This window comes from Coccidioides immitis (assembly GCF_000149335.2).
Source record: "Coccidioides immitis RS genomic scaffold supercont3.2, whole genome shotgun sequence".
Lineage (NCBI taxonomy): Eukaryota > Fungi > Ascomycota > Eurotiomycetes > Onygenales > Onygenaceae > Coccidioides > Coccidioides immitis.
Window position 1 is genome coordinate 837,761 of NW_004504309.1, and position 20,704 is coordinate 858,464.

The window sequence follows — 20,704 nt, forward strand, 5'->3', positions numbered from 1 at the left end:
TGTCTGCGGCTCTCAACCTTGGGCAGGGGTTATCGTAAAGCTTCATCAAGGAGTCAGCCGGATATCGAATCGTACCATGGCTCTTGCGGCAGGAACCGTCTGATTGGGACTCAATATGACGAATAGACATATTCTGTCCCGTGAGCCACACATTATTTTCATTTCCCCCCTTTGTTTTTCTTTGTCTCCACACAGAATATATTAGCACCGACATGCGTTTCGCCAGTCTTTCCAGCGAATTCTCCAAGGTCTTCCACATGAGAAAGGCGTTGTCCCAATGAGTGAGAAAGCCGAGACAGGAACTGCCCCTCCGCAAGGAGAGGAGAAGCTCACCGTCAGTAGCGACACTGATTCGGAAAAACTACAAGATGGCGTGAAGCAGGCCAAGGCTGTGGCGGCAGCATGGACCAAGACTGCTCTCGTGGGAGCATACGTTGGGTATGAGCCCTCGAGTCACATTGCTTCGCATAAGCTGGATGCCTAACTTGAATGTGAAGGATCTTCCTGGTGTTTTTCGTCCTTTCTTTGCAGCAACAGATCACGGGGAATTTGACCGCATATGTGACAAGCGCCTTTTCCAAGCACACCCTGTTGGCCACAACGACCGTAATCTCCAGCATCATTAGCGCGGCCGTCAGACTTCCAGTGGCAAAGATCATGGACATCTGGGGTAGGGTTGAAGGGTACTTGCTGATGGTTTCGTGCTGCACTCTGGGTAAGCAACTCATTGCCAAAAAAAATCCATATAACGAACGCAACCGACCTTTACCGATAGGTTTGGTCATGATGGCCTCTTGCAACTCTGTGGAGATGTACGCCGCAGCACAGGTGCGTTAGAAAACATAACTCACCAGTCTTGAAAGAAATAGGTTTCTCTGACTGGAGGTCGATAGGTATTTTACTGGGTCGGACATAACGGCATGGCCTATGTCCTCGATATTTTTCTGGCAGACACTTCGAGTTTGAAGAACCGAGGCTGGCTGTTCGCCTTCTCGACCAGCCCTTATATTGCAACCACGTTTGCCGGGCCGGCGGCTGCTCATGCGTTTTATCGCTTCAGCAGTTGGAGATGGGCTTTCGGGACTTTCTCGATCGTATTACCCCTTGCTTCCGCCCCAGTAGCCGGCATCTTTTTTCAGAGCCGGAGGAAGGCGATGGAGTTAGGATACCTGGCCAAGAAGAGGAGCGGTCGAACCCTAATACAATCAATAAAGCATTACTTCGCCGGGTTCGATGGTAGGTAGCCACAGTATCCCCTGGACTAAAGCCAGTAACCAACCAAAAACTAAAATAGTTATCGGGATGATATTGCTCATCGCTGCCTTCGCATTAATTTTGCTTCCATTTAGCATCTCCACTTATCAAAGTGCAAACTGGAAGTCACCAGCGGTGATATCAATGTTAGTCATCGGAGGATGCTCTCTTGCCGCCTTTGTTCTCTGGGAGCGGTTTGGTGCTCGGGTGTGTCTCGCGCCATTCCATCTCCTTGTCGATAGAACGGTCGTCGGAGCGTGTTTGGTTACCGGCACCGTGTTTCTCAGTTTCTAGTATGCAATGCTCCAAATCTTCCATTTGCCTGAACAAAATCTGGGCGCTGACAATCCACCTTGTAGCTGCTGGGACGTGTACTTCCTGTCTTATCTGCAGGTGGTGCACCGCCAAACAATCCAGAACGCAGGATACATAGGAAATATCTACAGCATCGGGACCTGTGTTTGGTCCCTTGCGACTGGGGCGTAAGTTGCTCAGATATCCTCAACCTGCGGAAAGACAGCGGCTTAAAAAGAGGTTCACAGGATAATCCGTGCCACCGGCAGATTCAAGTATCTTGCTCTGGCTGCGATCCCATTGCAGATGATTGGAGTTAGTTTGATGATCCGGTTTCGGAAACCGGGGACAGACATAGGGTTTATTATCCTATGTCAAGTTCTCATTGCCCTCTCCGGTGGTACGATGGTAATCTGCGAACAGATTGCGATTATGGCAGCAGTCAGCCACGGAGAAGTGGCCGTCGCTCTCGCTCTTCTTGGGCTTTTCAGCAGCGTTGGAAGCGCGATAGGACAGACGATCGCTGGTGCCATCTGGACCCATACGATTCCGCAATACTTGAAGATGTACCTCCCCGAATCCGCAAAGTGGAAGGCAATGGAGATATACAACTCTCTGGAGGAACAGCTGTCATACCCGATGGACTCACCAGAGCGCCAGGCAATAATGTCTGCCTATGAAGTAGGCCAGCGACGGATGCTGATTGTGGCACTATGTGTGCTGCCCCTGGCAATGGTGTGGATTTTAATGTGGAGGGATATACAGCTGAAGAATGTGAAGCGGGCTAAAGGAACGGTGTTTTAGACAGCCCTTAGATGCAGCTGTACGGGGTATGAAAGGTTGAATGATCTTGTCTGTTGCTTTTGCTTGCAAGTATTGGATATTGGAATATGCAAACGCTCGATCAATGATGACGGCTTCCCATGTCTTCTCTTCCTAACGTCAGAGAAGAGAGGGGGGGGGGGGGGGGGGGGGGGAATTTCAAGCACCTTGGCGGACCAAGTAGCAAACGAGGACCCTTCAGGCACCGAGTCGCAGCAGGCACATCCGGTTCTCTCGTGTTCTGATATAAATATCGTCAAGACTCAAGGGGTCGAGCAGGCCAGACAGGGCCAGGGGTAGGGGAGGAGGTTCGTAAAAGGGACACAAAAAAGTCTGGGGCGGCCGACTTTTGTACACATTTTATGCCCCAGCCATTTCATGAATAATCAATGCATAACTTGCACAGCGCCAACCCAAGACAAGTGGGGCTGTGCTATCTTTGGGGCTTCGGATGCGGCGTTACTGTATGTACCAAATGGCCATCCGCTGCCTCGTGCTCTGTGCACCCATTCGCATGAGCAGAAATGCGTCTGGAATGTTTGTCCCGCTTGATAGGAACCGCCAACACGACGACACATGTTCTGTAGACAGAAGTTTCTGGATTTGAAACCCTCACGCTTCATATCCGTTGCCAGGTCCGGAGTTCGACTCACTAGTTCCGATATCTCCTTCGAACCCGACCACATGCAGGCTGGAAAATATGGATGAATGTGCGTGTCGAGTCGTCGAGATGTGCAGTATGAATTCAGCTGCATAACTTGGCGGACCCGACGGCAACTCGGCATAACACGAACACACGCCATACTGCCTTCGGCTAGTGCGGGGAGCTGCTTTGTCATTGAATGTTAAATGAGCTACCAATAACATCCAAAGCCTATTCTCGCTCCTCCAGCCCAAACTCGCTCCCGTGGTTAAAGCTTTCTCGCGAGCTGAAAGGAATGATTGGGGATTTGAGGGGGGAGGGGCCCTTCCGAGCCCGATGGAGCCCGTCCACCCGGAGTCTGCTCCCCTGCGATAGGTGGATAAATTGTTATTTCGCGACGCCAGTTTGACAGGTGTCATATCCTCCCGCAAAATGGACAGGAATATCCGCAATGAATCGATCAAATCTTAAAGGCGCAGAGAGCCCCGGAGAGGGCGAGGATCCGAGGCAGCTAGGGGGCCCGCTAAGCTTTCAGGACAGAAAATGCAAACGCTTAACTCGCGGTGGCTGCCATCCCCTTGGGCTTTCTCGGGAGTTCGGGACCGGTCTGCGGCCTCGAAGACGGCTTTTTCTTAGGCTCGCAGGAGTGCGGTACATAGCTTCGCCGGAGTACGGAGTTAGGGGCTAATTTATGAAATCCGTCATAATATTCCACATTATGCAAAGAAAATTATTTTCCTGCGCCTTTTATTTTTCTTTTGCTCCTTGACAGGGTTACCTGCACTATATCTACCTTGGATGCACCCGAAACCAGGTCGTTTTGTCGGCTCAAATCTGGGCGGTTTTTCCCATTTTTGACATTGGAAACCGAACCAACAAACTTATTCCCATATTGGTATCATTATGATGGCAGTCTAAGCTGTGATCTGTGATATTTCGTGCAGTAACTTGCAAGTTCTCAGTCTCATCATAAGGCCTCCCCAAAACACAGAAAGAAATAGGGCTGATCAGCAGGAGCCACTATAATGGCGGATAGCAGTATGGGTTTTCTTCTTAAATGCTGGTTTATAACTTATTGCTAAAAATCACGGACTTTCGTCCGATATAGGAGCTTCGACAATGGTCGAAGCAGGCGGGACAGATCAACAGCCGAAATCGAGTAGCAGAAGCCCCTCAGTGCACCGAGGAGAGAAATCCAGCGATGACACCGTTGACCTTGAACTTGCCATCTCTGATGTTGAAGATAAAGATGTGAAGGTACCAGAAGAATCCCGAGATCCAAATATCGTCGACTGGGATGGCCCAGACGACCCTCAAAACCCCTTAAACTGGAAGATTAAGAAGAAGGTCATGATTGTCTCTTCAATAGCGATAATCACATTCATCACGTAAGTTCTTTCCCCCCTGGCGCATTCACCCTAGGTTCGTTTCGGTTACAGCTCTAACCCAATCTGCCAGGCCTCTCGGATCGTCCATGTTTGCGCCGGGTGTTGCAGATGTGATGAGGGAATTCCAAAGCCACAGTCCAGAACTCGCCTCTTTTGTCGTCTCAGTGTATCTGTTGGGATACGCGTTTGGCCCGCTAATTCTCGCGCCCATGTCCGAGTTATACGGCCGATCACCAGTTTATCACGTCTGCAATGTCTTTTTCGTTGTGTTCAATGTTGCCTGCGCTGTCGCGAACAGCCTTGATTCTCTTATCGTGTTCCGATTCTTTGCCGGTGTCGCTGGTTCTGCACCTTTAACTATTGGTGCAGGTTCCATGGCGGATATGATCAGGCAAGAGAAACGTGGAGCAGCGATGGCAGCGTGGGCCTTGGGTCCCTTGTTGGGTCCTGTCATCGGACCTATTGCTGGAGGATACCTGACTGAGGCTAAAGGATGGCGATGGACTTTCTGGGTCCTTGCGATTGTTGTAAGTCCAAACGGAATGCCCCCAAAGGCTGATTTATATGGATTGGTGCTGACTTTCTGACAGTCTGGTGCGATCACAATCAATACATTCATATTCATGCGAGAATCGTACCACCCCATTCTTTTGGCCCGCAAGACGAAACGGCTCATCAAGGAGACCGGAAATCAGAATCTAAGATCAGCTCTAGACAGGGGAATCGAACCCAAGCAACTTATCCTCCAGTCCATCATTCGCCCCACAAAAATGCTCTTTTGCTCGCCTATTGTGTTTCTACTTTCACTCTATGTTGCCGTTGTATATGGCTACCTCTACCTCCTCTTCACTACTATATCATCGGTCTTTCACGACCAATATAACTTTTCGCAAGGTGAATCTAACACGAGACCACAGTTCGTCGAGCACAGCTAATATGGATTGTCTAGGAAACGTCGGCCTTGCTTTCCTCGGTATTGGCATCGGAAGCGTGGGCGGTTTGGGATTTATCTCTATAGTTTCGGATCGGCTTCTCAAAAAGCTATCCGCAAAGAGTGGCGAGATGAAGCCGGAATACCGTCTTCCCCCGCTCATCCCAGGCGGCTTGTTCATCCCAGTTGGGCTCTTCTGGTATGGCTGGACAGCTGAATACGGGGTACATTATATCGTCCCTATTATCGGCACCTTCTTCGTTGGAGTGGGCATGATTGTCACCATGGTAAGGCCCCAGCGTTATCCATAACAATGAAGAAAAGCATCTAACAAGGTATAGATGGCGACGTCCACCTATCTTGTTGATGCATATACCATCCATGCTGCCAGCGCGATGGCAGCCAACACTCTCCTTCGTTCCGTTATCGGCGCTGTTCTGCCGCTTGGTGGGCTGAGGATGTATGAGACTCTCGGCCTAGGTTGGGGTAACTCGCTCCTCGCATTTATTGCATTGGCCCTTGTCCCGCTTCCGGTAATATTTTTCCGTTACGGGGAGAGAATACGGACGAGTAAACGATTCCAGATGACATTTTAGTCGCTTTTTCCCGCACCCTCCTTCTTTTTGCCTTTTTATCCCATCTTTGTTCGTTGTGCATATTGATCAGGCATGTGTCTATAATCTCCTCTGCTTTGCTCTTGATTGATACCATCCCTAGATATATCTACATTCCCATTCCATGTGCATATTACGTATTCTGGCCTGAAATGTTGCTTTCAATGGAAAGCTTCACGAACAAAGTTTTTCTTGGTTTTCATTCATTTTGTATTATCACATCCGCGATGGCGTTGCGTGAGGTATATGTATAACTGTATGAATCTTAAAGCTGTATAGTATTTTATAAGAGTTAGAATTGTATCTAGATCCTATATCTACCCAATATCCAAACTAGATTAATTCTGCACGCAATGAAGCCCGCCTACTGCCCACGGACTGCTCTTGCGGTTAATTCATGCTAAAACTTTCAGTTGATCCATCTGTGGGAGTTTCTAGAAGCTCCAACTTGTTGTCAGCAACGGCCAGAATTAAGGAGCTGTGATTTGTTCGGAGTGCGGAGTACTGTGAAACTTTGATAAATGAAGTGAAGTCATAAAGATTTAAAGGTTCAGGAAGGGAGTTGTTGAAGAAAAGTTGGTGTTCGTGGAGTAAATTTGTCAGGAATTCAACCTTTCTGATGAGCTTAAAGCGCTACCAGAGACTCAGAGAGTTAGTTTTCCAGTTTCTCGAATTTTCCTCGGGATAACCGGTACAGCGGTAAGCTAAGGCAGCGAGTGACAGATCGTTCCATGAAATTTACCTTTTACTTTCTTTTTCTTGTGCATTTATTAGTGTGCCATACAGTACAATTAAAACTCAGGATCCGGGGTTTGAGAACTACCACCGGGGAAGTCGCGAGGACTTCATTTTCGCAAAAAGTCTGGACGGAAGCTCTCGTTGGCCGACAGGCAACGCGGGGAATTGTCAGAATAAGCTCGGGCCTCCCCACTTGGCCGCTGCGCTTAACCACGCCGTCGGTGTCACTTACATCATCACCTGGCATTCAAATCCTTTAATCACCCACCCATCGGCAGTATTGTTTTCAGTGTGTAAATCTACGGAGGAAAGAGGCAAAAATCGCTGCTTGTTAAACGGCGATCTTCAAGAGATGTAGGAATCGAAGATGCTCATCCATCCACTTGATCGTTATGGCAGAAATTGACGAGGATATCGCAATTGTGAAACTTCCTTTCCTCAGGAGCCACCACCTATAGCTTTTGCTGACAATGTCTCTTTTCAAGAGTTACGACGATGACAGAGATTCCACCCTAGGCGAGGATATATACCCGTATGGTTGTTGGCGTGCTTTGAGACTAAAAATTGCACAAACTAATTAGTCCTTGCTTTTAAAAAGAGAGACTGAAACGCTTCGTTCGAGTATCATGGACTATCAATACGAGAACGGAAGAAGATATCATGCGTATCATTCTGGATCATACTGGTGAGTTCCAGATACCTTTCTGTGGCACTTCCTGGAGATCAATGAATCCACTTGTGGCTGAGTGATTGATCAGGGGACCCAACGACGAGAAAGCCAAATGGCACGCAGATCTCGGGTATGCCGCTGAATTCTGCTTTTTGTAGGAATGGAATTGATACCTAATTCTATGCGCCATAAGTCACTATCTCTACAAACTTCTCCTTCGTGGAAAGTTATACCTCGCTCCGATACCGAAGAACCCACAAGTAAGGGAAACCACACCGTAACACCACTCAAAACTAGGTGTTGATGTTTTAATCACAGCGTGTAATTGACATTGGTACTGGAACTGGTGTGTCCTCTCACATTGTTTTAAGATCGATTTTAATTTACAAGCTAATAGCCTTTCAGGAATATGGGCCATGTTCGTATCTACTGCTGACACCATAGTACAAAGGAGCTCTGATTTTTTTTATTTATATTTTGTGTTAGAGAATTCGCCGATAGACATCCATCCTCAGCAGTAACCGGCACAGATCTCTCTCCAATCCAACCAACTCTAGTCCCGCCAAATTTGTCTTTCGAAATTGACGACTGCTGCGACGAATGGCTGTATGCTCTAGAAAGCTTCGACTTTATCCATGTTCGAGGCTTGTACGGCTCCGTGTCAGACTGGGATGAGTTCTATATGCGAGCAATAAAGTATGTGTTCTACCTAAAAAGGTCTGCCATTTTGGCTTCATGGATAAAGCCGTGCTCTTTCTAAGAGTGCTGACATGTTTTCTTCTCAATAGCCACTTAAAGCCCGGCGGATACATCGAACAAGCCGAACTAAGCGTCAATGCAAAATCAGATGACCATTCTACCGACGGAACTGTCATGGAAGAGTGGGCCCGCGCCTTCTTTGACGCCGGTGATGCTCTTTGTAAATCATTCCGCACAGTTGACGAGGCGAAGTCAAAAATCATTGCTGCCGGTTTTGAGGACGTTACTGAGCATCGATTCAAGTGTCCGATTGGCGAATGGCCGGAGAATCCGAGGTTGAAAGAGCTGGGGAAGGTTATGCGCTTATATTTAGAGGAAGGGGTGGAAGATTGCTCGGCAAGGCTACTGCCAGAGGTATTAATGGTAGGTGTCATGCTAGAATTCGGCATCATATGGTTTCTTTTCTTGTGGAGTGGATTGTTTTGACACAAGTATCAAATTATTGATGAATGTAGTGGAGTACGGAACAAGTCAAAGATATCCAAGACAGAATGAGAAAAGCATTACGGGATAATGCAATCCATTCATACTGTGAGATGTGAGTTCCTCTGCATGTTTGACACTGGTATGCGATTAACACATTTCTAGATCTGTTGTTCATGGTCGAAAACCTTGTCGCGACTGACCATCTCTGTTGCTTGTTTGGTTGCGCGCACCAGGGAAAATTAGCAAGAGATGCAGGAATGCATCTGGGGAAAGTTGTTTCTTTTGATGTCCCTTGCTTAAATAACTAGAGAAACAGTCCAGGTGGGGGCTGTTAGAAACTAAACTACCAAAATCATCTAAGATCATATCATGTGTTTGTATATCCAGTGCATGGAAGCCAAAGTATACAGAAGCTTGGGATGCCTGAAAGAAGTGAAAGCAAGCCCCCAGACAACCAAGAATATTTTGTAATTTTAGTTATGGTTCAGCTCGAACTTGGGCTCAATGTACCTCTTCAACTCAGCTCGGGCCTTGGTTTTCTGTTCGAACGCATACGCCATGCCAATCAATTCCTGCTCGCTCCAATGCTTTCCCATAAAACCAATTCCGAACGGAAAGCCAGGGCTAACTGTAACGAGTTCTCTACGCGGTTCGTGCTCAACTTTCTGATCTTCGGGATACGCGCCAAGCGGCACACTGATCACTGGGGTACCAATGACACCGGGAACCGGGTAGGCAGCATCAGTTGGAAGCACCGTAGCATCAAGGTTATGTCGCTCAAGAGCACCAAGGAGGCCGCCTTCGCCACCGAAGTAGAGGTTCTTCTGATACAAAGGCCAAAATTCAGGGGAGGTGTTGTTGAATCCTTGCTCGAGGGCGAGGTCCCAAGTCTCAGTGTTGCGGTTTGGGTATTGCTCGAAGGGCGAGGACTGAGTAAACTTGCGAGCGTCAGCCAGACTGTGTATGTTTTGCGGGTTAGCTTCCAGCTGGGAGAAGTAGCGTGCGAGATCGCTGATAAAATCTGCATTAAGGACACTGCCGGGGATGTCACTAGTCACGAATTCTTGATAGGCAGTGAAATTAGTATCCTTAACAATGATAGCCCCTGCGCTCTCCATGATTGAAAGCGCAGAGCGAAAAGCATCTAGAACAGGTTTATTTGTAGGGTTTTTGCCGAATGATTCTAGAACATTAGATGGAACGCCGATACGCTTTCCCTCTAGCGCAGTGAGTTTGCATGCCGAAACATAATCTGGTAGATTGGAGAACGGGATAGCAGAGGTGTAATTATCATTTGTGTCTTCCCCTGCAATGGCTTGGAGAAGCACAGCTGTATCTTTGACCGTTCTCGTCATAGGCCCAATCGTGTCCTGATGGGCGCTGATTGGAATGACAAGGTACCGAGAGGTCAGGCCGACTGTTGGCTTAAGCCCGACGATATTGTTAGATGAGCCTGGAGACACTATGCTTCCGCTTGTCTTATCAAAAGTTAATATAACTGATCCACAAAGCCACACGGGTGTAAAATAGAAACAGGAGAACATACTTCTGTGCCCAGAGTTGCCCAGGCTAAACCAAGATCGGATGCCACTCCACTACCGCTTGAGCTTCCGCTGGGGTCCTGATTAGGGTAATAAGCGCCAGTGACCTGACCTCCATATGCATTCCATCCATTGGTGCTGTTGGTAGACCGGAAATTCGCCCATTCAGAAAGCCCTACTTTTCCCAAAATGATTGCACCGGCATCTCGTAATTTCTTTGCCACGGTTGAATCCTCGGGGAGTTTTGTATTCAGAAGAGCATAGGAGCCAGCTATATGTACAGAAATTAGCACCTAGTCGTTTAACCCAATGTATGTGGAGGACACATGTGTCAGCAGGCGCTACTTACCAGTGGTTTGGAGTTTGTCACGGGTACCGATGTTACCCTTTAGTAGAATCGGTAAACCATGCAAAGGACTGAACTTGCGTGTTAGACCGAAATGAACGTCTGCTGTTAATTTATACACACCCTCTGATATTCTCTCTGTGTCGCTCCCGGTCAAGCTTTTTAGCGGTCTCAAGAGCGTCCGGGTTCAACTCCGAGACGACATGCAAGGTGTCGTTCACTTCCTTAATTCTCATAGAATACGCCTACGGGATACACCAGTCATTTAGTGACTATCATTGAATTAGGTCTCAAAATTAACACTGACATTGACCAAGTCAACGCTGGTAAAACATTTGCGGGACAAGCCATCCTGGAGCTCCTCGGCGGTCGCGTCAATCAATGACGGGTACTTGCACGACTGACCTTCCGAACCAACTATGTGAGATTTAAATTAATGCTTTATTCGAAGCATTTAGCTTGTCACATACCTGCACAAACAGTTGCAGGCAGCGGAATCAGGAAGAGTCCGGATGCAATGCATTGCAGCAGAGAGCGCACAGAAATCACCATTGCATCGAAGTAAAAAGAAAAGATGAGAAATTTCCGTGCTAACGAGGTGGGAAGGCTGCTTGCTATATCTCTAAAGGTGGATATATGGAAACTACAGTTGAGATGAATTAATTTAACTCACCGTTTTATTTCTGTGGTGGTGGCCTGGAAAACAACACATCAGCCGTCTGGGAGAACCTCCCAGGCTGCGGGATAGAATCAGCCATGCAACCCAAGAGACCCTGCTCATTGGATTGGATCGAGCGCTCCCGGCCCAAGAAGGCAGGTCGGGCTGGGTAGAGAATATTGGAACGGGTTCTTTGTTGGTGGCTGCATGGGCCGGGGGATGTCCCGAATTTCACCAGGAAAACCACTGAAAGCAACGGGCATGGAGACGAGGGCCCTTGCGAGTTCTCGAATTCTAGTCTTCGGCTTCATCATTAGAGCCGATTCGTGCCGGTTTACTCGGATTTCAAACTATGTGAACACGGAAATATTTCCCTTGCGCTCCTGGATGACGGCACTGTTTCAAACTCCTTAAGTAAGTGAGTGAACTTAAGTGTGCACCAACAAATCCTCGATGGTCTAACGGTTATGATTTCCGCTTGTCATTTGTTAACAATTAACAAGCGCGGGAGACCAGGGTTCGACTCCCTGTCGGGGAGAAATCATCTTTTTTGCTTTTTTTGGTTTTACGCTCGCTGGCCTTGATTTTTTGCTCCTTTTTTGGTTTTACGCTCTCTGGCCTTGATTTTTTGCTCCTTTTTTGATAATTCTCGTTTGTGTACCTCTTGGGTCTCCATCATTTCCCCAGGCGCTTTTCTTCGATGCGGACTCACCCACCCCCATACGGAGTACACTGAAAAGTTTTATCATATCTGAAATTCATTGCTACAGTTTACTCCAAACTAAATGCTACCCCTGTCCAAGGCAAAGGCTCTATGCCGGGTAGGGTATCTCCCTTTTATTTTCTATCCCCCTATCTTTCAGTATTTGCTGATGTTTCAATAACTTATGCGCTAGGTCAATAGGCCAAGTTGGGACTCTAATTTCTCTGGTTAAGGGCTATCCCGTTCTCATGCGGGGATAGTTACCCCTCCGTTGTTGGTATGAGGAACGTAGTCCCCCCGTGCGGCGTGAATCCGCCGGCGCCTACTGAGTAGTATTCGGGTATAAATCCACATCTTCGTTGATGGCGACCTTGCCATCAAGGCGGAACCCAGCTACAATACAAAGCACTTGGCCCAATCTATCAACTAAAATTTAGGGAGAAATGCTCCCATCCTCAGCTGAGAGCCTGGGTTCATAAATAATGAAAAGGGGGTCGTTCGAGCCCCATTTTGACATTATCATATCCCCTAGCCATGTTTGCCTCAGGATGAGTGAGTCGAAGAGCGATCGATCTTCGTCGGTGCCAGCCGCACAGTTCCTCCTTCAGGTCTCTCATCACCTCGAAAACTCAAGAATTAAATTCCCCGTACTTCTTTCTTTGGAATAATACTGATTTTGAAAATGCCTCTTTCACCCCAATTTCCGCCGCTCGATATACCAAAAACGGACATTCTCACTTACCTGTTTCTCCAAGGCACAATTGCATCCGATGCACCAATTTGGACTGACGCGGAGAATCCAAAAATTAATCTATTAATGAGATGTTTGATCCAGGAACTTATAGGTGAATGGTCTACAAGTCGCTCCCGCAGAACTCGAAGCAATCATCCTCGAGCATGATGATGTCGAAGATGCCGGAGTCGCCGGAATCATGTTGTAAGTTCCGGTCTCTACTGTAGATTTTATCTGTTCGGTCGAAGCCAACTCAGACCTGTCGAATTTAGGAAGGAGGAGGAATATCCCGCGCATATGTGCACCTGAAACCCGGTGCACAAAGCAAGATACCACCAGCTGATATTCAAGCTTTCATAAAAGCACGGGTCGCCAAGCATAAGCAGCTAATGGGTGGAGTTACGTTTATAGAAGCAGTACCAAGATTGCCTAGCGGAAAGATTATACGGAGGTTGCTAAGAGAGTGGGCAAAGAAGGATGCTGAAGGCTTCAGTGATACAACCAAAGCAATGTTATAAGTGGGGAATGCACAGATGCAGGGGTTTGGTCTACTTCTCGATAGCATTTCCACTAGATACAGAAACAAAGATAAGTATATTAGAATAGCTTAAGAGTTCATAATACATCTGCTGTGACAAGGTGCTATTCAAGGTCTCGATAAACAAAAAGGGAACATGTGTATACAAAGGCGGAGAAGAAATAACAAAGGACGAATCAGAGATAAATTAAAGAATACGATACTGAGGAGCTTGCGAATGTCGCTGCGTTAATAACAACGTCCCATAAAATCAGATTCAAAGCGTAGTGTTGGAAAGCGATACAAGAGAAGAGAACAAAAATCTATGGATTGTCGTTTTATAAGGGAACGTCATCCATTTCTCCTTCTGACCCATTTCCGTTTCTTTTCGCGCTGCTGTCTTTACCCTTCGCTGAGCCAGGGCGGTTGCCTGACGGTTCAGGGGGCTTTCCTTGGTCCTCTTCTGGCTGCGGCTCAGAGGACAGGGGCTCAGGTGATTTAGGTGCTTCATTGCCGTTGGTGATCACTTCACTGATTCCATTCTCTTCGACTTTCTCGGTATCATTATCATCATCATCATCATCATTACCTTCCGCTGTACGTTTATCGGCATCAGACGAAGGGGTGGGCATTTTGTCTTCATTGTCTTTTGGAGGAGCCGGAGGAGGTTCATCTTCATCCGAATCGGTACCGTTGTGCGGCATTTTATTCTGTGGACCGCCCGGGAAAGGGGTTACTGGAGGCTCACGGTGCTCTGGTTTGAGTTCAGGCGGCGATTGAGATATACTTCCGCGGTTCTGACTCTTTACACTCGCGGCACCGGATGAATTCAAAATAGCATGCTGTCGGTTTTGATGAGCACCGACACCAGGCCCTATCTGCCTCAATTTCGGATCCGCATTTAAGTAATATCCCCGAACACTGACAATGGTGCCCTCTCGCTCGCAGCCATCGACCCACTCTGGTCGCACAACTGGAATGTTCATCTCAACAGCTTTCTCCCATGAAGGGCCTCTGCCTTCCGTACAGACAAAGTGTGTGGTGTCTATTTGTATCGAATCCACGATTTTCGCACCAATTCGTTCGACCGCGTTCTCAAGTGAGGTTCTCATCTCTGGCGGCATAATACCCGGAGTGACAGTGATTCCAGATAGATCTGTCATTTTGTGCGTTCGGCACACTAATTTCTGAGAACTAAATGTGCCCGCGGACGTGCGCAGGACAAGGTGAAAGGTGTATTCAGTGTCAATGGCAAGTCCGCTAATCTTTGTGCTGCGCATTTCCAACGGTCGAGGGATAGATCCTGCCTTAGAATCATTGCGATACAGGGATAGGGACTTGAGCGAGGCTGTGGCTAGGTTGATAGGATCCCATTCAAGGACAAGCGATGTCTGTGTCGCATTTTTAAGTCGTAGTACGGGGGCTGATGGCGTATTGATCCCATAGGTGTGAAGAATGCGCTTTTGAAGAGATTGGAACGCCGACACACTGGAAGCTTCGGCGGCTAGGTTTCGCGATACAGTGATATCAACAATGCTGCCAGAGGTGATGTCGCTAGGCAAGAGGACGGATGGAAACTCAATCTAAATCTCAGGGGTTAGCAAGATGCCCAAGAAGAGAAGAAAGCAGAAGACAAGAATAGAGCTATATTGGGGCCTGACTGGCTGAATGGTTGTGAAATTGGGCACGCACAAGTCGGTTGTCTTGGGTTAGGAGGACTGCGACGCCTGCGTCAACCTTCCCAACAGTCAGGGACACCAGCATCTTTGGGGAGCTGGGCTGAATATCCTTTCAAAAATTACAAAGTAGGATCAAAGCACATCTGCCAATTAACTAGGGGCTCAGAGAGCTGCAGCTGTCATCAAATGAAAAGGGTGGGATTCAGTGTGTTGTCATCTGAGACTCCTGCCTGCCTGCCTGCCTCCCTTCACAGCTACAGGTCGTTGCTTACGCCAATGCACTGACGCCAGCCGCCCTTATCTAAAAGGGGAACTGAGACAATGCTGCTTTATGACAATGTGGCTTGGCGTTAGTCATCCTTCACGTGGCTTTCTTGGTTGATGTCAGCGCCGCCAGTGACCAGCGTCAACCTGCAAGCTGTACACGTTCACCATGGTGATACACTAACCTGATGTCGTCGGGAAACACCAGTCCATTGGTGAAATTATCACTACCTTTGGTAAGTATGAGCTGATATGGCATTCTTGTTCATTAGTGTATCAACAGTTAGTCTCTGACTCCCACGCAAAGCAATATCAACAAGATGTCTTCCAGGAGCTTCGGACGGAAGACAAGCTGGTCATCCTGGCCCAGGGACTGGGGCTCTTGCGCATTGTGACAAATCTTTTGCATGCATATGATGCTGCAGGGAACAACTTAGTTCTCGTGATTGGTGCAAACGACCGTGAAAATGAGTGGATTGGTGAAGGTCTGTTAGTGCACTCGCATTACAGCGCTTCCAAAACAACACTGATCTGTTTCAATCCATACATACAGCCCTGGCAGAACATTATGCAGTCAGTAAGACTCCATTGGCAAGAGGTCTCAAAGTCATCAATACAGACAAAGCCACGGTTTCTATGAGGTATGTGTGGAGTGATAGGTGTCCTGCTGCCTGGTGCTAATTACACCAAAGACAGAAGCTTTATGCTCAAGGTGGTATATTGAGTGTGACCTCACGGATTTTGATTGTTGACTTGCTATCAAGTATGTCTCTTGCATGTTAGTGCAAGCTCATTGTTAATATGATTTAGAACTCCTGGACCCGGAAACCATTACAGGAATGGTCATTCTACATGCGGAAAGGTGCGGCTCTAAATAGCATCTACTTAAGTGACTTGCTAAAACATGATGTCAGGGTAGTTTCAACTTCTCTGGAAGCTTTTATTATCAGAGTGTATCGCCAGTTCAATAAAGCTGGTTTTTTAAAAGCATTTTCAGACACTCCTGAGCCTTTCACAACTGGGTTCTCACCATTGGCTAACATGCTCCGGAATTTGTTTCTTCAAAAAACTTCTCTGTGGCCTCGCTTTCAGGTTACCGTTGCTGAATCGCTTGAGGGCCGCAAAAGAGCGGAAGTTATTGAACTCGAGATTCCAATGACAGACAAGATGAGAGAGATTCAAAATGCGGTTCTAGAATGTGTTGAAGTCAGCATAAGAGAACTTAAAAAGTCTAATCCAGTTCTCGACATCGACGATTGGAATGTAGAAAGTGCCTTGCAAAAGAATTTTGATGTTGTGATCCAACGGCAGTTGGACCCAAATTGGCATCGCGTCAGCGTAAAGACCAAGCAGATCGTTAGTGATTTAACCATTTTGAAGAATATCTTGCAGTGGGACTCCCGTCTTATCTTTCTTGTGGACAAGAATCTGATTTGCTGGCTAGTCTTCTTCTCACGGATGACGCCGTGTCACTTATCAAGTATATTGACACCGTGATAGCAGCTCATTCCCCTCCGCCTGGGTATACAAAGCAGACGTATTCTCCATGGCTTTATCTTGAAGCTGCCCATGTCCTCCTTCAAACCGCCAGATCTCGAGTTTATCGTGGCAAACTTGATACCCGAGCTAAACTTTCAGATCCGTTGTCAAAGATACCCGCTTCTTTAGAACCTGTTCTTGAAGAGCAGCCAAAATGGTCAGTTCTTGTGGATGTGCTAAACGAAATTGATCGTGATTTACACCTAAATCCAAGACCGAGCGATGATTCAAATCGTACGATTCTCATCATGTGTAGTGATCGCAAGGCATGCCGGCAAGTACGTGAGTATCTTCATACGATGTATGTTAGAGTCTACGCAGCGAAAGAAGGTCAATCCAGGGTTGAGGATTCTTCAGAAGATATGGAAAGCTGTCCATCAGCCGAATTCATGATGCGAAGAAAGCTTCGTGACTACATATCATGGAAGAGGGATTTTGCCAAAGTTCGGAATAGTCTTTACGGCATAAACGCGAAACAAAGCCAGCCAACAGAAGTGCCAGGGTATACTTCTGCCACCAAAGACAGGAAGCCTGAAAGAGCACCACTAAACAAAAGACGAAGGGTAAGGGGCAGCAGCTCTGCAGCCTCAAACTCTGGCAGAGCTCCGAACTCTACCGTCCAAGAAGAAACGGATGATACAACCCAGGTATCCACCCTTCTTGATGGGGCTCTTCAGCCTACTAAGCCCGAAGAAGCTGAGAAAGAGGATACTGTCGTTGATGAGCTGCATGACATGGATGACTATTACGAGCTTCTCGACATGGAGGATTTAGTCATCATCCACGCGTATGATGGAGACATGGATGAGCATATCCTGGAAGAAGCGAGGCCGAGGTATATCGTCATGTACGAACCGGATGCAGCGTTCATTCGCAGAGTAGAAGTATATCGCAGTTCCCACACGGACAGAAATGTACGGGTATACTTCATGTATTATGGGGGCTCTGTCGAAGAGCAACGTTATTTAAGTGCTGTGAGGCGTGAGAAGGATGCTTTTACAAAACTCATCAAGGAAAAAGGGGTATGTATCCTTACTTGCCGTCCCAAAATTTAGCTAACTTTGGTGATAGTCTATGGCCATGAGCCTCACACACGATAAAAACCTTGAAGATCCCCAGGAACAATTTCTTCGCACCGTGAATACCCGTATTGCTGGTGGCGGTCGCCTGGCTGCTACTGCGGCTCCACCGACGGTTGTCGTTGATGTTAGAGAATTCAGGAGCCCGCTCGCATCACTGCTTCATGGCCATAGCATGGTCTTAGTTCCCTGCCAGTTGACCGTCGGCGACTACATCCTCAGTCCAGACATCTGCGTTGAACGAAAATCTATTCGCGACTTGATTAGCTCGTTGAAAACCGGCCGACTATACAACCAAGCTGAAACTATGCTTCAGTACTACAAAACCCCCGTACTCCTAATTGAATTCGATCAAAACAAGTCATTCACATTTGATGCTTTCACGTCATCAACTGCGCCCAGTGCTTTCGTTGCTGACAATCCCACCTCGTTCTCCGCGCCCTCTTTCTCATCTGGAAACATTATCAACCCGACTAACCCAAGATCCACTCAACATCTCCTCGTTCTCCTTACTCTTGCCTTTCCCCGCTTGAAAGTGATTTGGTCCTCCTCCCCTCATCAGACCGCGGAGATATTCACTGAGCTGAAAAAGAACGATCCGGAGCCAGATCCCATTCGAGCGGTCCAAATCGGGTTGGACTTTGATATTTCCGGCGATCCATCCGCCTCAGGACCCAAAGCGCTGATGGCTGCAGCCGGGGTCGAGTATCGAATGTTCAATCAATTACCACAAGACATGCTGGAAACGGTGCCTGGGTTAACACCTCACGGAGTGGAGAGTTTGATGCTAAGAACGAGTAATATCCACGAAATTGCTAATATGGAGGTGGAGGAGCTGAAAGAGATAGTTGGCTTACAAGAGGCCAAGATGATTGTCAAATTCTTTCGGCGAAGTGTTTTTGATGACGAGCCAGGGGAGAAGCTGTGAAGTATACCCGCAAATACCCCCAAAGAACATTGCAAACAAGTGTCGTTAAAGGCAACTCACGAGGAAAATGATATATGAAACATGCTACTTTTACGTGATCTTCGGTCCATTCGATTTCAGTGCTCACATTATCTATGCTTCATTCTAACAACCTTAGAAAAGCATAACACCACATCATGACAAGCAAACCAAAGGGAAGGAGCAAACCAGAAATAAGGCCATCAAACGAAACTCATCATAAGTAGCGTTAAAAGAATATATGAAACGGACATGAAATCGGCGGAATGGAGCAGGAGGACTTTAGATCAGTCATTCTGGGATGACGTAGTACCCGCGAAGCTTTCGGGCATGAGACACCGCAAATGCGAGTAGGGTGCGAGGCATGGCGAGGGACGAATCGAGTGGTGAGAAAGGGGGGCAATAGCCGGCTGAGCTCATATTTACATGGTAGCCATTTTTTTCGCGAAAAATTGTCCGACTCCCAGCCCTGGCGCAAGGGCTGTCTAAATTCGCCGCTTGACTTTTTTTTTGGTGATGGGAATGGGTAACACTTATTTTCTTTTTCCATCATGCAACGACAACCCGTAGTATGACAGGCAGGGGAATCGTCTGCTTTTTCGGCGACATAAGTAGCCAGATACGCGCAGGTAAGAATATGACCCCACCGGTATCGGAAATTGGAGGGTGAGATCGCTCAGATCTCGTCGATGTCGATGTCCTTCTCGTCGGCGCTCTCGCGGTCTTCATCGAATTCGACATTGTCATCAAGACCCTCATGGCCGTATCTGTAGATGAAAGTCCTCGTCAGTAAAACACAACAGTGAAGGACTATTGAAGGCGAAACATACGTATCAGTCTCGTTGATCTTCGCGCTCTCTGGCAACTCTCCATAGGCCTTCAAGCTTCTGGCCTCGTCGGCGCTGTACTTGAGGATGACATCCCCCTTCTCGTCCTGGTAATCTCGCAGGGACAGAAGGATGATATCACCCTGGTTGATCCAGACCTTCTTGCGGAGTTTGCCACGGATATGTGCCAGTCGTTTCTCGCCGTCGAAGCAAAGAGCCTCCAGGCGCCCGTTGCCCAACATCTTAACCACCTGGGCGTATTCCTGGCCTTCTTCCTTGAAGGTCAACTCTCGCTTTTCATTGTCGTTCTCGTTCTTTCCACGACGTCGGTTTTTACCACCCTGTGAACGGAAGGAGGGGGTCAGCTTCTGATATTTTCTTCTTCTTCTTCTTCTTCTTTTTTTTCCCCACGATGGAAATCGGAATGCGTCCCACAAGAAGGCGGTGGATAACTATCACGAATATCTCCTCGCCTCTAAGCATCCCTGGCCTTCATGGCTGGGAGACTCGCGATGTCGTGGTCGCATGCATCCATTGTGGCAACGCGGGGTTAAAATCAGAGGGGAAAATCCTTACCTTTCCCTTATTCTTCGGCATTTTAACAGCAACTCAGAGTGTGCTTCTTCGAGGCAACGGGTTCTCGGATGAAAGTACCTGTAAATTACAGCGATATGCTGGTCCTGTTGGAGAGAAGAAGTTTGTCTTCGTTGGTTGGTGCTGTTGTCACGGTTTAAGGCTCTTTATACTGATGAATCGTTAAAGAGTTGGTGGGGGATCTGGGCTGGATTAGCTCAGCATTTCCCTTGCCACCCTGGCGCAATTAAGGTTTTTTGTCCGGATCTAGCGCCAAACAACTGTCGCTTATGTCAGAGTGCTAAAAGTGGCAAGAAACGTCTACTCCGTACCTTGTTGCACTTTGCAGTGCCGCGGAGGACGAGGAGAGCGTTGAAGAAGTCAAGACAGCATAGACAGTGAAAGTATGATGGAGTGAAAATTTCGAGTGTTCTATTATCTGCCCTAAAAAGTATCGCTGAGGAAAACCGTGTAGTTTTGCAAGGAGATATTGATCCGGATTGTTGTGCTCCTCTCACTCGTGTTGGGTAAAAGGTCATGTAACTATGTACGGAGTACTTAGTCGATTCCACCTTGTCGTCATCCTGTCAGCCAGTGAAGCAAGGGGTTGTTCAACAGCCTGTCCATTCACTGTAGCAGTTTGGACGATCCAGCCACTTCTGACTGTATCATCAATTCCACTCAGGGCTCAAATGCGAATTAATCCCTGCTTCACACAGAGTCGACTTCTTGGTGCTGCGTACCCAAGCCTGGCACTCCA

At 47.6% G+C, this 20,704-nt stretch overlaps 8 protein-coding genes and 1 non-coding gene across 9 annotated transcripts; 5 read left to right on the plus strand and 4 right to left on the minus strand.

Annotated features, from left to right (window-relative positions):
- Nucleotides 1–76: 76 nt before the first annotated feature.
- On the plus strand, nucleotides 77–2,352 carry CIMG_05769 (siderophore iron transporter; the record flags this gene model as incomplete). The annotated part of the gene is made up of 7 exons (XM_001241872.2): nucleotides 77–97; nucleotides 206–438; nucleotides 498–828; nucleotides 894–1,236; nucleotides 1,295–1,547; nucleotides 1,614–1,736; nucleotides 1,797–2,352. The coding sequence occupies 7 exons, from the start codon at nucleotides 77–79 to the stop codon at nucleotides 2,350–2,352; spliced, it is 1,860 nt and encodes a 619-aa protein (XP_001241873.2).
- A 404-nt stretch (nucleotides 2,353–2,756) lies between these two features.
- On the minus strand, nucleotides 2,757–3,209 carry CIMG_05770 (uncharacterized protein; the record flags this gene model as incomplete). The annotated part of the gene is made up of 1 exon (XM_001241873.1): nucleotides 2,757–3,209. One exon carries the CDS (start codon nucleotides 3,207–3,209, stop codon nucleotides 2,757–2,759), a length of 453 nt encoding a protein of 150 aa, XP_001241874.1.
- A 607-nt stretch (nucleotides 3,210–3,816) lies between these two features.
- Nucleotides 3,817–6,227, plus strand: CIMG_05771 (multidrug resistance protein). Its single transcript, XM_001241874.2, has 6 exons — nucleotides 3,817–4,051; nucleotides 4,122–4,401; nucleotides 4,472–4,928; nucleotides 4,992–5,295; nucleotides 5,351–5,619; nucleotides 5,674–6,227. The coding sequence occupies exons 1-6, from the start codon at nucleotides 4,039–4,041 to the stop codon at nucleotides 5,926–5,928; spliced, it is 1,578 nt and encodes a 525-aa protein (XP_001241875.1). The 5' UTR covers nucleotides 3,817–4,038; the 3' UTR covers nucleotides 5,929–6,227.
- Nucleotides 6,228–7,076: 849 nt separating this feature from the next.
- On the plus strand, nucleotides 7,077–8,738 carry CIMG_05772 (methyltransferase; the record flags this gene model as incomplete). Its single annotated transcript, XM_001241875.2, has 11 exons — nucleotides 7,077–7,106; nucleotides 7,170–7,216; nucleotides 7,283–7,369; nucleotides 7,443–7,484; nucleotides 7,548–7,614; nucleotides 7,673–7,700; nucleotides 7,760–7,772; nucleotides 7,841–8,050; nucleotides 8,143–8,476; nucleotides 8,569–8,651; nucleotides 8,702–8,738. 11 exons carry the CDS (start codon nucleotides 7,077–7,079, stop codon nucleotides 8,736–8,738), a joined length of 978 nt encoding a protein of 325 aa, XP_001241876.2.
- An 80-nt stretch (nucleotides 8,739–8,818) lies between these two features.
- On the minus strand, nucleotides 8,819–11,371 carry CIMG_05773 (amidase). Its single transcript, XM_001241876.2, has 5 exons — nucleotides 10,832–11,371; nucleotides 10,550–10,671; nucleotides 10,430–10,497; nucleotides 10,086–10,351; nucleotides 8,819–10,017 (listed from the first exon to the last, which is right to left on the minus strand). The coding sequence occupies exons 2-5, from the start codon at nucleotides 10,660–10,662 to the stop codon at nucleotides 9,013–9,015; spliced, it is 1,452 nt and encodes a 483-aa protein (XP_001241877.2). The 5' UTR covers nucleotides 10,663–10,671; nucleotides 10,832–11,371; the 3' UTR covers nucleotides 8,819–9,012.
- Nucleotides 11,372–11,531: 160 nt separating this feature from the next.
- Nucleotides 11,532–11,622, plus strand: CIMG_15041. Its single transcript has one exon. It is a non-coding gene; the product is annotated as a tRNA-Asp (tRNA).
- A 1,439-nt stretch (nucleotides 11,623–13,061) lies between these two features.
- Nucleotides 13,062–15,000, minus strand: CIMG_05776 (chitin biosynthesis protein). Its single transcript, XM_001241879.2, has 2 exons — nucleotides 14,730–15,000; nucleotides 13,062–14,620 (listed from the first exon to the last, which is right to left on the minus strand). The coding sequence occupies exons 1-2, from the start codon at nucleotides 14,799–14,801 to the stop codon at nucleotides 13,376–13,378; spliced, it is 1,317 nt and encodes a 438-aa protein (XP_001241880.1). The 5' UTR covers nucleotides 14,802–15,000; the 3' UTR covers nucleotides 13,062–13,375.
- Nucleotides 15,001–15,149: 149 nt separating this feature from the next.
- On the plus strand, nucleotides 15,150–18,623 carry CIMG_05777 (DNA repair protein (rad1)). The gene is made up of 8 exons (XM_001241880.2): nucleotides 15,150–15,216; nucleotides 15,288–15,465; nucleotides 15,534–15,621; nucleotides 15,673–15,743; nucleotides 15,791–15,842; nucleotides 15,895–16,371; nucleotides 16,425–17,541; nucleotides 17,591–18,623. The coding sequence occupies exons 1-8, from the start codon at nucleotides 15,169–15,171 to the stop codon at nucleotides 18,524–18,526; spliced, it is 2,967 nt and encodes a 988-aa protein (XP_001241881.2). The 5' UTR covers nucleotides 15,150–15,168; the 3' UTR covers nucleotides 18,527–18,623.
- On the minus strand, nucleotides 18,615–20,098 carry CIMG_05778 (eukaryotic translation initiation factor 1A). Its single transcript, XM_001241881.2, has 3 exons — nucleotides 19,948–20,098; nucleotides 19,375–19,712; nucleotides 18,615–19,311 (listed from the first exon to the last, which is right to left on the minus strand). The coding sequence occupies exons 1-3, from the start codon at nucleotides 19,966–19,968 to the stop codon at nucleotides 19,221–19,223; spliced, it is 450 nt and encodes a 149-aa protein (XP_001241882.1). The 5' UTR covers nucleotides 19,969–20,098; the 3' UTR covers nucleotides 18,615–19,220.
- Nucleotides 20,099–20,704: the final 606 nt, after the last annotated feature.

Bases quoted from the DNA above. Each gene is read 5' to 3' on its own strand.
- CIMG_05777 (XM_001241880.2), top strand. From the start codon at position 15,169: ATGTCGTCGGGAAACACCAGTCCATTGGTGAAATTATCACTACCTTTG. The intron at 15,622-15,672 runs GTATGTGTGGAG...ATTACACCAAAG, and splicing joins AAAGCCACGGTTTCTATGAG to ACAGAAGCTTTATGCTCAAG. The intron at 15,744-15,790 runs GTATGTCTCTTG...AATATGATTTAG, and splicing joins GATTGTTGACTTGCTATCAA to AACTCCTGGACCCGGAAACC.
- CIMG_05773 (XM_001241876.2), bottom strand. From the start codon at position 10,662: ATGAGAATTAAGGAAGTGAACGACACCTTGCATGTCGTCTCGGAGTTG. The intron at 10,498-10,549 runs GTGTGTATAAAT...ACGCAAGTTCAG, and splicing joins CACAGAGAGAATATCAGAGG to TCCTTTGCATGGTTTACCGA. The intron at 10,352-10,429 runs GTAAGTAGCGCC...CTGTACATATAG, and splicing joins TGACAAACTCCAAACCACTG to CTGGCTCCTATGCTCTTCTG.
- CIMG_05771 (XM_001241874.2), top strand. The intron at 5,296-5,350 runs GTGAATCTAACA...TGGATTGTCTAG, and splicing joins CCAATATAACTTTTCGCAAG to GAAACGTCGGCCTTGCTTTC. The intron at 5,620-5,673 runs GTAAGGCCCCAG...AACAAGGTATAG, and splicing joins TGGGCATGATTGTCACCATG to ATGGCGACGTCCACCTATCT.
- CIMG_05776 (XM_001241879.2), bottom strand. From the start codon at position 14,801: ATGCTGGTGTCCCTGACTGTTGGGAAGGTTGACGCAGGCGTCGCAGTC. The intron at 14,621-14,729 runs GTGCGTGCCCAA...CCTGAGATTTAG, and splicing joins TAACCCAAGACAACCGACTT to ATTGAGTTTCCATCCGTCCT.
- CIMG_05778 (XM_001241881.2), bottom strand. From the start codon at position 19,968: ATGCCGAAGAATAAGGGAAAG. The intron at 19,713-19,947 runs GTAAGGATTTTC...TTCCGTTCACAG, and splicing joins TGCCGAAGAATAAGGGAAAG to GGTGGTAAAAACCGACGTCG. The intron at 19,312-19,374 runs GTATGTTTCGCC...TTTCATCTACAG, and splicing joins AAGATCAACGAGACTGATAC to ATACGGCCATGAGGGTCTTG.